This window comes from Sus scrofa, chromosome 3 (assembly GCF_000003025.6).
Source record: "Sus scrofa isolate TJ Tabasco breed Duroc chromosome 3, Sscrofa11.1, whole genome shotgun sequence".
NCBI lineage: Eukaryota > Metazoa > Chordata > Mammalia > Artiodactyla > Suidae > Sus > Sus scrofa.
This window is the reverse complement of record NC_010445.4, coordinates 101,483,255-101,500,515: the sequence shown is the minus strand read 5'-3', so window position 1 is coordinate 101,500,515 and position 17,261 is coordinate 101,483,255. Positions and strand designations below refer to the sequence as shown.

Genomic DNA, 17,261 nt, shown 5'->3' with positions numbered 1-17,261 from the left:
ACTTGCTCTGGTTACATGTGAACTGCTATGACTCCTGAGAACTCCAGGACTGTATCTACATACCTGCTGTCAAGGGGATGATAAACAGAAGAGGAGACATTATGAGACAACAAAGAAGTAGCTTTCAGACAAAGGAACAAGACAAAAACATACAAAAACAACTAAATGATGAGGAGATAGGCAATCTACCTGAAAAAGAATTCAAGTGTTGATTGTAAAGATGATCCAAGATATTGGGAAAAAAATGGAGACATAAATTGAGATGTTAAAGGAAATGTTTAATAAAGAGGTAGAAAATATAAAAAGCAAGCAAACTAGACGGCTAGCACAATATCTGAAATGAAAAATACACTAGAAGGAATCAATAGCAGAATAACTGAAGCAGAAGAATGAATAAATGAGGTGGAAGACAGAGTGGTGGAAATCACTGCCACCAAAAAGAGTAAAGAAAAAAGAACGAAAAGAACTGAGGAGAGTCTAAGAGACCTCTGGGACAACATTAAACACACCAGCATTCACATCATAGGGGTTCCAGAGGGAGAAGAGAAAGGGTCAGAGAAAATATTTGAAGAGATTATAGCCAAAAATTTCCCCAATATATAGGAAAGGAAACACTTAAGCTGAGGAAGCACACAGAAACCCATACTAGGATAAACCCAAGGAGAAACACAGTGAGGCACATACTAATCAAATTAACAAAAATTAAATAAAAGGAAAAAATACTAAAAGCCGCAAGGGAAAAGCAACAAATAACATACAAGGGAATCCCCATAAGGATAAAAACTGATTTTTCAGCAGAAACTACACACCAGAAGGGAGTGGCAAGATCTATTTGAAGTGATGAAGAGGAGGAACCTAGAACCAAGAACTCTACCCAGCAAAGCTCTCATTCAGATCTGATAGAGAGATCAAAAACTTTTCAGACAAACAAAAGCTAAGAGAATTCAGGACATTCAAACCAGCTCTACAACAACTACTAAAGCAGCTTCTCTAAGCAGAAAAGTAAAAGCCACAATTAGAAACAAAATTACAAATGAAAAAGCTCACTGGTAAAGGCAAAGATAACATAAAAGCAGGAATTCACCCACTGACAAATATGATATCAAAACTAGCAAGCATGAGGAGAGAACAAATGCAGAACACTGAAAATGCATTTGAAATTAAGAGACCAGCAACCAGAAACAATTCTGCACACATATAAATGGCTATATCAAAATACAGCAGGAACCACAAATCAAAAAACTATAACGGACACACACATAAAAAAGAAAAAACAATCCAAACATAACACTAAAGATGGTCAGCAAATCACAAAAGAAGACAACAAAAGAGGAAGGAAGGGAAGAACTAAGACCCAAAATAACAATCCAAAATTAAGAAAATGGCAATAAGTACATACTTATTCATAATCAAATTGAATGTAAATAGATTAAATGCTCCAACTAAAAGACATACATTGGCTGAATGGATACAAAAACAAGACCCATATACATGCTGTTTACAAGAGCTCCACTTCAGATCTAAGGATACGTATGGACTTAAAAGTGAGGAGATGAAAGAAAGTATTACATGCAAATGGAAATAAGAGAAAAGTGGTTAGCAATAATCATATCAGACAAAATAGATTTTTTTTTTTTTGGCCTTTTTAGGGCTATACCCATGGCATATGGAAGTTACCAGACTAGGGGTCAAATCAGAGCTATAGCTGCTGGCCTAGGCCACAGCCACAGCAACACCAGATCCGAGGCGAATCTGCAAGCTACACCACATCTCATAGGTGGATCTTTAACCCACTGAGCAAGGCCAGGGATTGAACCTGCATCCTCATGGATACTAGTTGGAGTTGCTACCACTGAGCCACAACAGAAACTCTCAAAATAGATTTTAAAATAAAGAAGGTCACAAGAGACAAAGGACATTACATAATGATCAATCTGAGAAGAAGATACAACAATTGTAAATATATATGCACCCAACATAGGAGCAACACAATATATAAGGCAACTGCTAACAGCCGTAAAAGGAGAAATCGACAGCAACACAAGAGTGGTGAGGGACTTTAACACTCTACTTACACCAGTGGACAGATCGTCCAGACAGAAAATCAACAAGGAAACACAGGCCTTAAATGGAACACTAGAGCAGATAGACAACTGATATTTATAGAACTTTCCATCCCAAAGCAATACAATATACATTCCTTCTCAAGTGCACATGGAACATTCTCCAGGATAGATCACATCTTGGGCCAAAGAACAAGCCTTGGTAAATTTTGAAAAAATTGAAATTATTTCAAATATTTTCTCTGACCACAATGCTATGAGACTAGAAATAGACTACAAGAAAAAAACAAAAAACAAAAAACAACAACAAAAAAAAACAGCAAAAAACACAAACTCCTGGAAACTAAACAATACGTAACTAAACAACCACGAGATCACTGAAAGAAATCAAAGAGGAAATCAAAAGATACTTAGAGACAAAGGACAATGAAGATACAACAATCCAAAACCTATGGGACACCACAAAAGCAGTTCTGAGAGGGAAGTTTATAGCAATACAATCTTATCTCAGGAAAGAAGAAAAGACTCAAATAACCAAACTTACACCTTAAACATCCAGAGAAGGAAGAACAAAGTCCAAAATTAGTAGAAGGAAAGAAATCATAGAGATTAGAGCAGAAATTAATGACATAGAGACAAAAAAACAATAAAGAAGATCAATGAAACCAAAAGCTGGTTCTTTCAAAAGATCAACAAAATTGATAACCTTTAACCAGACTTATCAAGAAAAAAAGGGAGAAGGTTCAAATGAATAAAATTAGAAATGAAAAAGGAGAAGTTACAACAGACATCACAAAAATACAAAGGATCCTAAGAGACTGCTATAAGCAGCTATGTGTCAATAAAATGGACAACCTAGAAAAAATGGACAAATTCTTAGAAAAGTACAACCTTCCGAGACTAAACTAAGATGAGATAGAAAAGATGAACAGACCAGTCACGAGCACTGAAACTGAAAATGTGATTAAAAAACTTCCAAAAAACAGAAGTCCACGACCTGATGGCCTCACAGGTGAATTCTATCAAACATTCAGGGAAGAGTTAACACCTCTTCTGAAACTCTTCCAAAAAACTGCAGAGGAAGGAACACTCCCAAGTTCATCTATGAAGCCACCATCACCCTGATACCAAAACCAGAAAAAGATACCACAAAAAAAGAAAATTATAGGCCAACATCACTGATAAACATAGATGCAAAAATCCTAAACAAAATATTAGCAAACTGCATCCAAATATATATTAAAAAGATCATACAGAGTGGAGGACAAGATGGTGGAGGAGTAGGGGGACACGCTCGCCCTCTCCCACAAACACAACAAAAAAAGCACATCTACAGAATAAATGACTCACACAGAACAGCAACCAATCGCTGGCAGAGGAACCTAAACTCCAATAACGGCAAGAAGTTCGTGACATTACTGGGCAGAATGGGAAAAAAGAGGAGAGTGAGAGAAGGTGAATCCGAGTGGGATGGGCGCTCCCAAAAGGGAACTGAGGAGGAGAAAGGGATTCCGCACTCTGGAAAGTCACCTACTCGGGGGAAAGATCAAACTAACTGGAGGAATCACCAGATGCAGAGAAGAGTGTAGCAGTAAGTTGGAGTACTGAAAAGCCAATCAAGAACTGAAACCGCAATCAGAGAGCAGTCACTCAAATAAGCCAGCATACAGATTTAATCATGAACATGCTTCAAACAAAATAAAATTAAAAAGAAAAAAATAAAAAAGAGTCATCAAAACCATAAAATGTGGGCAAGGGATGTTAGGAAATAAATAACCCTTTTTGTTTGTTTGTTTATATGTTTCTCTTAATTTTAATATAGTAATGAAGTGTTTGAACTTACAGGACCATCAGGCTAAAACACACAATTATGGGAAGGGGTTAGCATATTTAAAAAACAGGGCAACCACAAGCCAAAACCAAATATTGCATTTGCAAAAAATGAAAAAAAAAATACACTCAAGCAGATAATAACAGGAGACCATCCAACCAAAAAAAAGAAAGGAAGAATGGAGAACCATAGAATCAACTGGAATACGAGGTTCAAAATGGCAATAAATAATCATCTATCAATTATCACCTTAAATGTCAATGGACTGAATGCCCCAATCAAAAGACACAGAGTGGCTGAGTGGATAAAAAGGCAAAAACCTTCAATATACTGCCTACAAGAAACTCACCTTAGGACAAAAGATACATATAGATTGAAAGTGAAAGAGGGGGGGAATATTTCACGCCAATAGACATGACAGAAAAGCAGGAGTTGCAATGCTCATATCAGACAAAATAGACTTTAAAACAAAAGACATAAAGAAAGACAAAGAAGGACACTACTTAATGATGAAGGGATCCATCCAAGGAGAGGATGTTACTATCGTCAACACATATGCCCCAAATATAGGAGCACCCAGATACATACAACAAATATTAACAGACATAAAGGGAGATATTGATGAGAATACAATCATAGTAGGAGACCTTAATACGCCCCTCACATCAATGGACAGATCCTCTAGACAGAAAACCAATAAAGCAACAGAGATCCTAAAGGAAACAATAGAAAAGTTAGACTTAATTGATATCTTCAGGACACTACATCCAAAAAAATCAGAATACACATTCTTCTCAAATGCTCATGGAACATTCTCAAGAATTGACCACATACTGGGACACAAAGCTAACCTCAATAAATTTAGGAGCATAGGAGTTCCCATTGTGGCGCAGTGGTTAACGAATCCGACTGAGAACCATGAGGTTGCGGGTTCGGTCCCTGGCCTTGCTCAGTGGGTTAAGGACCCGGCATTGCTGTGAGCTGTGGTGTAGGTTGCAGATGCAGCTCGGATCCTGCGTTGCTGTGCCTGTGGCGTAGGCCATCGGTTGCGACTCTGATTAGACTCCTAGCCTGGGAACCTCCATATGCCACAGGTGCAGCCCTAGAAAAGGCAAAAAGACAAAAAAAAAAAAAAAAAAAAAAAAAAATTTAGGAGCATATAAATTATCTCAAGTATCTTCTCTGACCACAATGGCATGAAATTAGAAATCAACCATGGGAAAAGCAAAGAGAAAAAACCTACTACATGGAGACTAAACAACATGCTACTAAAAAACCAATGGGTCAATGAGGAAATCAAGAAAGAAATTAAAAACTACCTTGAAACAAATGATAATGAAGACACAACCTCTCAAAATCTATGGGATGCTGCGAAAGCAGTGCTCAGAGGGAAATTTATAGCAATACAGGCCTTTCTCAAAAAAGAAGAAAGACCCCAAATTGACAACTTAACCCTCCACCTAAATGAATTAGAAAAAGAAGAACAAAAAAGTCCTAAAGTCAGCAGAAGGAAGGAAATTATAAAGATCAAAGAAGAAATCAATAAAATAGAGACTCAAAAAACAATAGAGAAAATTAATAAAACCAAGAGCTGGTTCTTTGAAAAGGTAAACAAAACTGACAAACCCCTGGCCAGACTCACTAAAAAGAGGAGAGAAAGAACCCAAATAACCAAAATTATAAATGAAAAGGGAGAAATCACAACGGATACTGCAGAAATACGAAAAATCATAAGAGAATACTATGAACAACTATACGGCAACAAGTTTGACAATCTGGAAGAAATGGACAATTTTCTAGAATCTTACAGCCTGCCAAAACTGAATCAAGAAGAAACAGACCAACTGAACAGACCGATCACTAGAAATGAAATTGAAGAGGTCATAAAATCACTCCCTACAAATAAAAGTCCAGGACCGGATGGCTTCACAGGTGAATTCTATCAAACATATAAAGAGGAATTGGTGCCCATCCTCCTTAAACTCTTTCAAAAGGTTGAAGAAGAAGGAATACTCCCAAAGACATTCTATGATGCCACCATCACCCTCGTTCCAAAACCAGACAGAGATACCACCAAAAAAGAAAACTATCAGCCAATATCATTGATGAATATAGATGCAAAAATTCTCAACAAAATCTTAGCCAACCAAATCCAACAACATATCAAAAAAATTATATACCATGACCAGGTTGGGTTCATCCCAGGTTCACAAGGATGGTTCAACATACGCAAATCAATCAGCATCATACACCACATTAACAAAAAAAAAGTCAGAAATCATATGATCATCTCAATAGATGCAGAAAAAGCATTTGACAAAGTCCAACATCCATTCATGATCAAGACCCTCGCCAAAGTGGGTATAGAGGGAACATTCCTGAATATAATCAAAGCCATTTATGATAAACCCACAGCAAATATAATACTCAATGGGGAAAAACTGAAAGCCTTCTCACTCAAATCTGGAACAAGACAGGGATGCCCACTCTCACCACTGCTCTTCAACATAGTTTTGGAAGTCCTAGCCACAGCAATTAGACAAACAAGAGAAATAAAAGGCATCCATATAGGAAGAGAAGAGATAAAACTGTCACTGTATGGTTACATAGAAAACCCTAAGGACTCAACCCCAAAACTACTTGAACTGATTAATAAATTCAGCAAAGTAGCAGGATATAAGATTAACATTCAGAAGTCAGTTGCATTTCTGTATACCAGCAATGAAATATTAGAAAAGGAATACAAAAATACGATACCTTTTAAAATTGCACCTCACAAAATCAAATACCTCAGAATACACCTGACCAAGGAGGTAAAGGACCTATATGCTGAGAACTATAAAACCTTAATCAAAGAAATCAAAGAAGATGTAAAGAAATGGATTGGAAAAATCAATATTGTAAAAATGGCCATATGGCCCAAAGCAATCTACAGATTCAATGCAATCCCTATCAAATTACCCATGACATTCTTCACAGAACTAGAACAAACAATCCAAACATTTATATGGAACCACAAAAGACCCAGAATCGCCAAAGCAATCCTGAGAAACAAAAACCAAGCAGGAGGCATAACTCTCCCAGACTTCAAGAAATACTACAAAGCCACAGTCATCAAAACAGTGTGGTACTGGTATCAAAACAGACAGACAGACCAATGGAACAGAATAGAGAATCCAGAAATAAACCCTGACACCTATGGTCAATTAATCTTTGACAAGGGAGGCAAGAACATAAAATGGGAAAAAGAAAGTCTATTCAGGAGTTCCCGTCGTGGCGCAGTGGTTAACGAATCCGACTAGGAACCATGAGGTTGCGGTTCAGTCCCTGCCCTTGCTCAGTGGGTTAACGATCCGGCATTGCCGTGAGCTGTGGTGTAGGTTGCAGACGCGGCTCGGATCCTGCGTTGCTGTGCCTCTGGCGTAGGCCGGTGGCTACAGCTCCGATTCAACCCCTAGCCTGGGAACCTCCATATGCCATGGGAGCGGACCAAGAAATAGCAACAACAACAACAACAACAACAAAAGACAAAAAGACAAAAAAAAAAAAAAAAAAAGAAAAAAGAAAGTCTATTCAGCAAGCATTGCTGGGAAACCTGGACAGCTGCATGCAAAGCAATGACACTAGAACATACCCTCACACCATGCACAAAAATAAACTCAAAATGGCTTAAAGACTTAAATATAAAACAGGGCACCATCAAACTCCTAGAAGAAAACATAGGCAAAACCCTCTCTGACATCAACATCATGAATATTTTCTCAGGTCAGTCTCCCAAAGCAATAGAAATTAGAGCAAAAATAAACCCATGGGACCTCATCAAACTGAAAAGCTTTTGCACAGCAAAGGAAACCAAAAAGATAACAAAAAGACAACTTACAGAATGGGAGAAAATAGTTTCAAATGATGCAACCAACCAGGGCTTAATCTCTAGAATATATAAGCAACATATACAACTCAACAGCAAAAAAACCAATCAATCAATGGAAAAATGGGCAAAAGACCTGAACAGACATTTCTCCAAAGAAGATATACAGATGGCCAGCAAACACATGAAAAAATGCTCAACATCGCTGATTATAAGAGAAATGCAAATCAAAACTACCATGAGATACCACCTCACACCAGTCAGAATGGCCATCATTAATAAATCCACAAATAACAAGTGCTGGAGGGGCTGTGGAGAAAAGGGAACCCTCCTGCACTGTTGGTGGGAATGTAAACTGGTACAGCCACTATGGAGAACAGTTTGGAGATACCTTAGAAATCTATACATAGAACTTCCATATGACCCCGCAATCCCACTCTTGGGCATCTATCCGGACAAAGCTCTACTTAAAAGAGACACATGCACCCGCATGTTCATTGCAGCACTATTCACAATAGCCAGGACGTGGAAACAACCCAAATGTCCATCGACAGATGATCGGATTCGGAAGATGTGGTATATATACACAATGGAATACTACTCAGCCATAAAAAGAATGACATAATGCCATTTGCAGCAACATGGATGGAACTAGAGACTCTCATACTGAGTGAAATGAGCCAGAAAGACAAAGACAAATACCATATGATATCACTTATAACTGGAATCTAATATCCAGCACAAATGAACATCTCCTCAGAAATGAAAATCATGGACTTGGAGAAAAGACTTGTGGATGCCTGATGGGAGGGGGAGGGAGTGGGAGGGATCAGGAGCTTGGGCTTATCAGACACAACTTAGAATAGATTTACAAGGAGATCCTGCTGAATAGCATTGAGAACTTTGTCTAGATACTCATGTTGCAATAGAACAAAGGGTGAGGAAAAAATGTAACTGTAATGTATACATGTAAGGATAACTTGATCCCCTTGCTGTACAGTGGAAAAATAAAAAATTAAAAAAACTGAAAAAAAAAAAAAAAGATCATACACCATGACTAAGTGGGATTTATCCCAGGGATGCAAGAATTCTTCAATATCTGGAAATCTATCATGCGATACACCACATCAACAAACTGAAAAATAAAAACCATATGATCATCTCAATAGATGCAGAAAAAGCTTTTGACAAAATTTAACACCCATTTCTGATAAAAACTCTCCAGAAAGTGGGCACAGAAGGTATGGATAATGGGGTCCTACTGTTACAACACAGGCAACTCTGCACAGTCTCTTAGGTTAGAACAATATTAAGGAGCGTATGAAAAAAAAAAAAGAGGATTTCCCTTCGTGGTTCAGTGGTTAACGAACCCAACTAGTACCCATGAGGCTCGGGTTTGATCCCAGGCATCGAGCAGTGGGTTAAGAATCCAGTGTTGCCATGGCCTGTGGTGTAGGTCACAGATGCAGCTTGGATCCTGCGTTGCTGTGGCTGTGGTGTAGGCCAGCAGCTACGGTTCTGATTTGACCCCTAGCCTGGAAACTTCCATATGCCGAGGGTGTGGCCCTAAAAAGACAAAAGTCCCCCCCCACAAAATGTATGTGTGTGTGTGTGTGTGTGTACACACACACACACACACATACATGGCTGGGTCACTGTGCTATATAGCAGAAGTTGAAGGAACACTTAATCAACTATATTTTAATAAAACATTTTTTAAAAATTTGTAAATCAGCGTAAAGGATATATGAGAGTTCATGGTAGTCTTACAAACTTATAATACTGAAATACAAACTTATAAAATACTCAAGAATATACTTTATATTTTACTACCTCCCAATTTTTCTATAATGAACACATTTCTTTTATAATCAGAAAAAAAACCACTGATAAATAAAAAACACTTTCAATCTAAAATATGTTGGAACTGTTATTTTTTTCTAAGATTGTTCTGATGAATTAAAGACACATTAACTTTAAGAGCCACATTTTTCCTCTTCTGGATCATGAAGGGAGAAAAGCTAGTTATCTTTGTCATAACAGTGATATTCCCCCAGGAAGCAGGTTACCTTTATAGCGGGCCAGGAGCTGCTTAAAATCTAACTGCTGATCAGGCAGCGCGTCTTTGACAGAGTCCTGATCCTGAAGGTGCAGGGAGAGCCTCAGGTCCTCCTCCACCTCCTCAAAGGCGGTTCGGTTGCGCCTCGCCCTGAGCTTTTCCTTTGACATCTGCTTCGTGGAGCGCGCGTACGGGCTCCCATCCTGTAACACGTACCTGGGGAAGGGAGACGAAGGAATGTGTGTGTGGATGTGGGTCTGCTGGGAAGGAATGAAAATAGTCACCTATTTTACATGCTCATTCAGCAGAATATTGCTCTGTTTCTGCCCAATTCATGTGCTATTCTTCCACCAGACCAGGATTGTTGGTGGAGAGTGCACTGGAATGCTTTTGGTTCTGTTTAAAAATAATTCTGGAGGCAGTCAGTTTGGAAAATTGAGAGAAAAAAGATGAGCAAACTAGCTGAAAGATGATTTCTCCAGATTCGTATTCCACGTAAGTGGGACAGGACCCACAAAACAATAATTTTAACATGCTCCCTAAGTATGCTTACTGCACACTAAAGTTTGAGAGCCACTGTTTTGGGGTTTTCAGCTTGAGAATATTGTATCATTAAATAAATAGAGAATTAGGAGGGGGCTTATTAGGAATAGAAGAAGCAGTGAAAAGGAAAATAATTCTGGTTGAGTTTAACATGTGAGACATCAAAGGTGTTTTCATTCTGGAGCTCAGAGGTCAGGAATGGAGATGCTGATCTGAGTGTTCCCAGCACAGAGGTGACAGCTGAAATCATATAAGTCTGAGAGAGCCACAGCAGAGTTTAACAGTGAGATGAAACAAAGACAAAGCCTTGAGGAATCTTCAAGGTCAAAGCACAGGAAGAGGAAGAAGAGCTTTCGAAGGGGAGAAAATCTCTTGGTATCCAATAGACATTACTATTTCCTACCCAATACTGAACGTATACAGACATCTTAACACTCATATAAACTACAAACTCTTTGAAGGTAGAATAATGATAATAATAGCTAACATATATAAAGCATTTGCTATATGCCAGGCACATACAACTGATGAACTGACATCCATACATCGTTATCACCCAAAGTTTAGAGCAGGGGTTCCAGAGTCATTACTCTTAATATATAACACAGCCTGTGAAATTAGATAATTTATATAACAAATATTCACTGAAAGGGGAAAACAAAATGTCCATACAGAAAAATCAGAGGAGTTCCTGTTGTGGCTGGAGTTCTGGTCATGGCTCAGCAGAAACTAATCTGAATAGTATTCATGAGGATGCAGGTTCGAGCACTGGCCTTGCTCAGTGGGATAAGGATCCAGTGTTGCCATGAGCTGTGATGTAGGTTACAGACATGACTTGGATCTGGAGTTGCTGTGGCTGTGGTGTAGACTGGCAACTGCAGCTCTGATTTGACCCCTAGCCTGGGAACTTCCATATGCCTTGGGTGCGGCCCTAAAAAAAAAAAAAAAAATTAGACAGAAAACTAATACGGTTATTAGTGTCCAGGCACATAAGATAAAATAATAATTCTGTTTTTAAGGACTTCTACCAAGCCTTAATTAATGCCTTCTTTACCTTGTCACAGCAATTGCATCTTCCAGAAAATATTGATCAACAGGAAATGTACGACCTAGAAAAACAAGAAAATAAAACTGAAAAGTCTCAGAATACCTGTTCATCTTGAGATTGTTTGTGTACGTAAAATTCTCTTAAAACAAAGCTTAGCACAAAAAGGTACTATTTATTCTGTGGTCTTAAAAGTATCCAAAAAAAGCTTTCGATGATAGAAATTTGAAGGGATAGATTCAGGTTAGTAAATAAAACAGAAAAGTATAGCTGGACGATCATTTGCTAATAAGACTTTTTTTAACCTTTTTTTTTTTTTTTTTTTTCTTTTTGGGGCTGACCTGCAGCATATGGAGGTTCCCAGGCTAGGGGTCCAATCGGGGCTACAGCTGCTGGCCTACACCACAGCCACAGCCACACAGGATCTGAGCTGCATCTGCGACCTACACCACAGCTCACAGCAATGCCGGATCCTTAACCCACTGAGCAAGGCCAGGGATTGAACCCACAATCTCATAGTTACTAGTCGGATTCATTTTTCCTGGGCCTCATTGGGAACTCCTTTAACCTCTTTTTAAAAAAAAATCTGGGAGGAGTTCCCGTCATGGCTCAGTGGTTAACGAATCTGACTAGGAACGATGAGGTTTCAGATTTGATCCCTGGCCTTGCTCAGTGGGTTAGGGGTCCAGTGTTGCCATGAGCTGTGGTGTAGGTCACAGACGCAGCTTGGATCCCACATTACTGTGGCTCTGGCATAGGCCAGCGGCTACAGCTCCAACTGGACCCCTAGCCTGGGAATCTTCATATGCTGCGGGTACAGCCCTATAAAGCAAAAAAAAAAATCTGTTATACCTTTTCCACCCCACCCCCTCACAGGGAACCTTTAAAACATCAACAATTGTATTCTAGTCAAGCATACAATTTCTTCCTGAAATCTATTGTTAATAAGCTCTATAATAAGAACAAATGGTACTTTTATTTTTATTCATCAGTCAGTGTTTCCAAATTGTCCCTTTATTTATTGTTTTGGCTGCACCCACAGCATCTGAAAGTTCCCAGGCTAGGGATCAAATCTGAGCCGCAGGCGCAACCTACACCACAGCTATGGCAACACCAGATCCTTAACCCACTATGCTAGGCCAGGAATTGAATCCACATCCCAGCAGTGACCCAAGCCACTATAGAGACAACACTGGATCCTTAACCCGCTGCATCACAGTGATAACTTCTCCAAATTGTTCCTTTAGCAATCAGTTACAAAAGGTTAAACCAAAGCCCAAAGTGATAAATTAATCCCACAGTGAAACTTCAAGTAACAAAAGAAGACACAGAATATTCAGCTTCACTTACACCCAGAGTGGACTAATACCCAGAAATTTAGCAGAATCTAGCAATGAACAGATATAACTATATATTTAACTATACAAAGACACAACTTCTCTCTTTATGATAGATTACTATTATAAACTCATATTCTGATGTATTCTGATGTTAAACACAAGGGAATACCAGAAATCCTAACAACCTAGACTTTTAAAAAAGCATATATATTAAAACATCCCAGTAAATGAATATAATATTACCTCTTTATTAATTTTATTATCTGGTTATGATTTTATTTGTTATAATCTAATCATTTTCTCCAGAAAGAGGTGTAAATACCTTTGCATTTATATCTCAAATGAACTTTAAAATAATTATATTTGCTTAAAGGACAATACATATTTAATGATGCATTTTAATCACCTGGTATAGTGATAACTGGGCAGGAATTAAAATATTCTGAAAAGAGCTCAGCGTTTAAAGTTGCACTCATCAGAATAACTTGAAGAGTTGGTCTCTGCAACAAAATGTCTTTCAAAACTAGCAGCAAGAAGTCACTAGAGGAAATAAAAGAAATACCTGAGGATCAAACAAATTCAAAACATGAAACTTAATAACTTTTGACACATTTCAAGCAAGTCTAAGACCTATGTGAAAAAATTTATAACACTCATGGAAAGATGTGTTATGTTCCCAGATGTGAATGTTATGAAGATATCAATTTCCTGCCAAATAAACTAAATTTTTTTTTGTCTTTTTTTTTTTTTAGGGCCACACTAGTGGCACATGGAGGTTCCCAGGCTGGGGGTCTAATCTGAGTTGTAGCCGCCGGCCTATGCCACAGCCACAGCAATGTGGGATCCAAGACGTGTCTGTGACCTACACCACAGCTCACCGCAATGCCAGATCCTTGACCTGCTGAGCAGGGCCAGGGATCGAACCTGCAACCTCATGGTTCCTAGTCGGATTCATTTCTGCTATGCCACAATGGGAAGTCCAAAGTAAACTAAATTTAGTGTAATAACAATCAAAATGCCAACAGGGTTTACCATCACATTTGGTAATTCTACTTCTTGATATGTGCATACACGAAGAGGCATATACGATGATTTTCATTATAGTATCGTTTGTTAATACTAAATCAATGGAAACTACCTAAATGTTTATCAACCAAGAAATGGTTCATTATAACAACATCATCCATTCCAAGGAATAACAGTTAGGCAGAAAAAGGAATAAATCTAGATACAGACATGAAAACATCTCCAAGATATGCTGCCAGTGAACAAAACCTGAGCTGTAGAATACGTACTACAGAACAGCGATGTTCTCACTGGTCTCCCTGTTCCAGGCCTTGCTCCCCTGAAATCCGTTTTCAGTACAGCAGACCAATAATCCGGTTCAAATGTGAATTTGACTGCACTACTCTTGCTCAGAATTCTTCAGTGATTCCTACCAAAGTCCTCACTAACAAGGTCCTATGTGACATGACCTCACCCCCACGACCCATTTCGTATTGCTCACCACCACCCCCAGTCACTTGGCTCCAGCCACACTGTCCTCATCGCCGTCCTTGAGACATGGACCTCAGGTCCCTTGCACATATTATTAATCTGCCTAGAAAGGGCTTCTCCTGGACATTCACAGACATAGCTCACTCGCTCTCTTTGAGTCTTTACTCAAAATATACCTTTTCAGTTAGTTAGGCCATCCCTGGCCACTGTGCTTAAAATTTCAAATGCTTGCCTTCCATGCATTTCATATTACCCTTTCTCTCCTTAGCACTTAACAAACTTAACTTTATTTTTTACTCCCTTATCTTGCTTATTGTTGGCTCTTTCACGAGAATCTAAGCTCTATGAGGATAGGGATTTTGGTTATTTTGTTCTATCAGGTAATACTTCAGTATCTAGACCCTGGGACATAGTAGGTGGTCAATCACGATTTGTTGATTTACTAAATGAATATGTAATTTGTATAAGGAAAAAGTTCAGGAGGTAAAAGTACCTCTTTCTTTTTTGGGGGGGTGGGGTTGTATCTGCAGCATGTGGAAGTTCCTGGGCCAGGGATCAAACTATGCCATAGCAGTAACCAGAGCCATCGCAGTGACAACGCCAGATCCTTAACCTGCTGAGGCACTAGGGAACTCTAAATGTACCTATTTCTAACAAAGTAAACACATTTGTCAATGTACAAGACATATCACCAGTCTGATCACTGTAGTTATTTGTGGGGAAGGGACTGGGAATGGTTTGGGAATGTTACAAGGGACTTTCACTTTATCTATATTATCTGAAAAAAAAATTTTTTTTTGGCTTTTTAGAGCTGTACCCGTGGCATATGGAAGTTCCTAGGCTAGGGGTCAAATTGCAGCTGTAGCTGCCAGCCTATGCCACAGCCACAGCAACACTGTGGGATCCAAGCCATGTCTGTGCCCTACACCACAGCTCATGGCAACACTGGATTCTTAAACCACTGAGCAAGACCAGGGATTGAACCCATGTCCTCATGGATGCTAGCTGGGATTGTTACCACTGTGACATGGCAGAAACTCCAGTATTATTTGAATTTTTATTTTTATTTTTTAAAAGTATTTTTTATTTTTATTTTTTTTTTAGGGCTGCAACTGCGGCATATGGAGGTTCTCAGTCTAGGGGTTGAATTGGAGCTACGGCTGCTGGCCTACACCACAGTCACAGCAACATCAGATCTGAGACACATCTGCAACCTACACCGCAGCTCACAGCAATGCCGGATCCTTAACTAACTGAGCGAGGCCAGGGATCAAACCCTCAACCTCATGGTTCCTAGTTGGAGTCATTTCCACTGCGCCACGACAGGAATTCCAGTATTATTTGAATTTTTAATGACAGCATATTCTTGTACTAGTTTTCTTTAATGAGCTAATTTAATTACATTTATGACTATTTTGTTTTTTAGGGAAAATAAAATAACAGGCAAGTGCTTAAGTAATTTATGGTACATCCATACTTTAGAATTTCCTCATCTAATTATTAGTAATAATTTCAAAGACAGTTCATGCTATCATGTTAACTATTAGATCAAAAGCAGCACACAGGAATTCCCATTGTGGCTCAGTGGGTTAAGAACCTGAATAGTATCCATGAGGCTCTGAGTTCAATCCCTGGCCTTGCTCAGTAGATTAAGGACCTGGCACTGCCATGAGCTGTGGTGTAGGTTCCATATGTGGCTCAGACCTGGCATTGCTATGGCTGTGGCACAGGCCAGCAGCTGCAGCTTTGATTCAACCCCTAGCCTGGGAACTTCCATATGCCGCAGGTGTGGCCTTAAAAAAGGATTAAAAAAAAAAAAAAAAAGGAGTTCCCGTCGTGGCGCAGTGGTTAACGAATCTGACTAGGAACCATGAGGTTGCGGGTTCGGTCCCTGCCCTTGCTCAGTGGGTTAACGATCCGGCGTTGCCGTGAGCTGTGGTGTAGGTTGCAGATGCGGCTCGGATCCTGAGTTGCTGTGGCTCTGGCGTAGGCTGGTGGCTACAGCTCCGATTAGACCCTTAGCCCGGGAACCTCCATATGCCGCAGGAGCGGCCCAAGAAATAGCAACAACAACAACAACAATAAAAAAGACAAAAGACAAAAAAAAAAAAAAAAAAAAAAGAATTTATCTTAAAAAAAAAAAAAAAAAAGGCAGCAAAGCAGCACACAAAACTATATAATCCTAAGAGTGTTTCTGGAGATACACCTTTTTACCACATTTCTCCCTGAACTCCCAATATACCCCCAGAAGAAAACAGACCAAATTGTAACATGTAATTAGCAATTTTACAGGGGACAAAATTCTTCTTCTTGACATTTCTTTAGTATTGTCTAAATGTGTTAGAATAATGTTATCTCTATGATCAGAAAGTTTATTAAACATTTGAACCAACACACCTATAATTTTTCTATATTAAACCTTTTATGTATATTTTTTACTGATCTTGGTTCCCCAAACAAAGCATTGTATTTATTCTGTTATGGTACTTATTTCAATTTGTAGTATGTGCTTGTTTACCCGTTCATTATTTGTTTTTCCTACCAAACCATAAGAGATAAAGGGGAACCATGTTTGTTTACTACAGTATCCTCAGCAATTAACAGGCCACTTGGCACTTAATATAGGCTCAATAAATACACGAATGAAAGATAGGACTGAATAACTGACCAAAGGACCAGAGAAGGAAGTACACATTTACCAATCCATCAGCTAGAGCATGAATTACATCTGTTATTCCTGGTAAGTACAGTGCCCAGCTCAGCATGGAGGCCAGGAAGGTAAGTGTCTCCTGTAAGATGATGTCCATCTAATAGGATGACTCTTTCAGTGATGAGCATGCGCTTTCCTGGCATTTTTAGTGTCACAGACCCTGGAATCAGGCAAGCAGTTCCTCTTCTCTAACTTAATTAAGCCTTTTCTGTGGCAATTACCATTACCAGCTCAAAGGAATTAAATTGGAAGCAGAATAAAATTCTTTCAGCCACATCTTCATTTTATGTGTGATTGTTATTTTA

The 17,261-nt window shown here is 38.9% G+C and overlaps 1 protein-coding gene across 3 annotated transcripts in view; it reads right to left on the bottom strand.

Moving 5' to 3' along the window:
• The window catches only part of DHX57 (DExH-box helicase 57), a 74,307-nt gene that overhangs the window by 32,645 nt on the left and 24,401 nt on the right, over window positions 1-17,261 (bottom strand). For all 3 annotated transcript variants that reach the window (XM_021087593.1, XM_021087592.1, XM_021087594.1), the window contains exons 10-12: window positions 13,156-13,289; window positions 11,419-11,473; window positions 9,832-10,037 (exon numbers count right to left, since the gene is read on the bottom strand). In XM_021087593.1, the coding sequence (XP_020943252.1) occupies window positions 9,832-10,037; window positions 11,419-11,473; window positions 13,156-13,289 (395 nt within the window). The remainder of the gene's footprint in view (window positions 1-9,831; window positions 10,038-11,418; window positions 11,474-13,155; window positions 13,290-17,261) is intronic.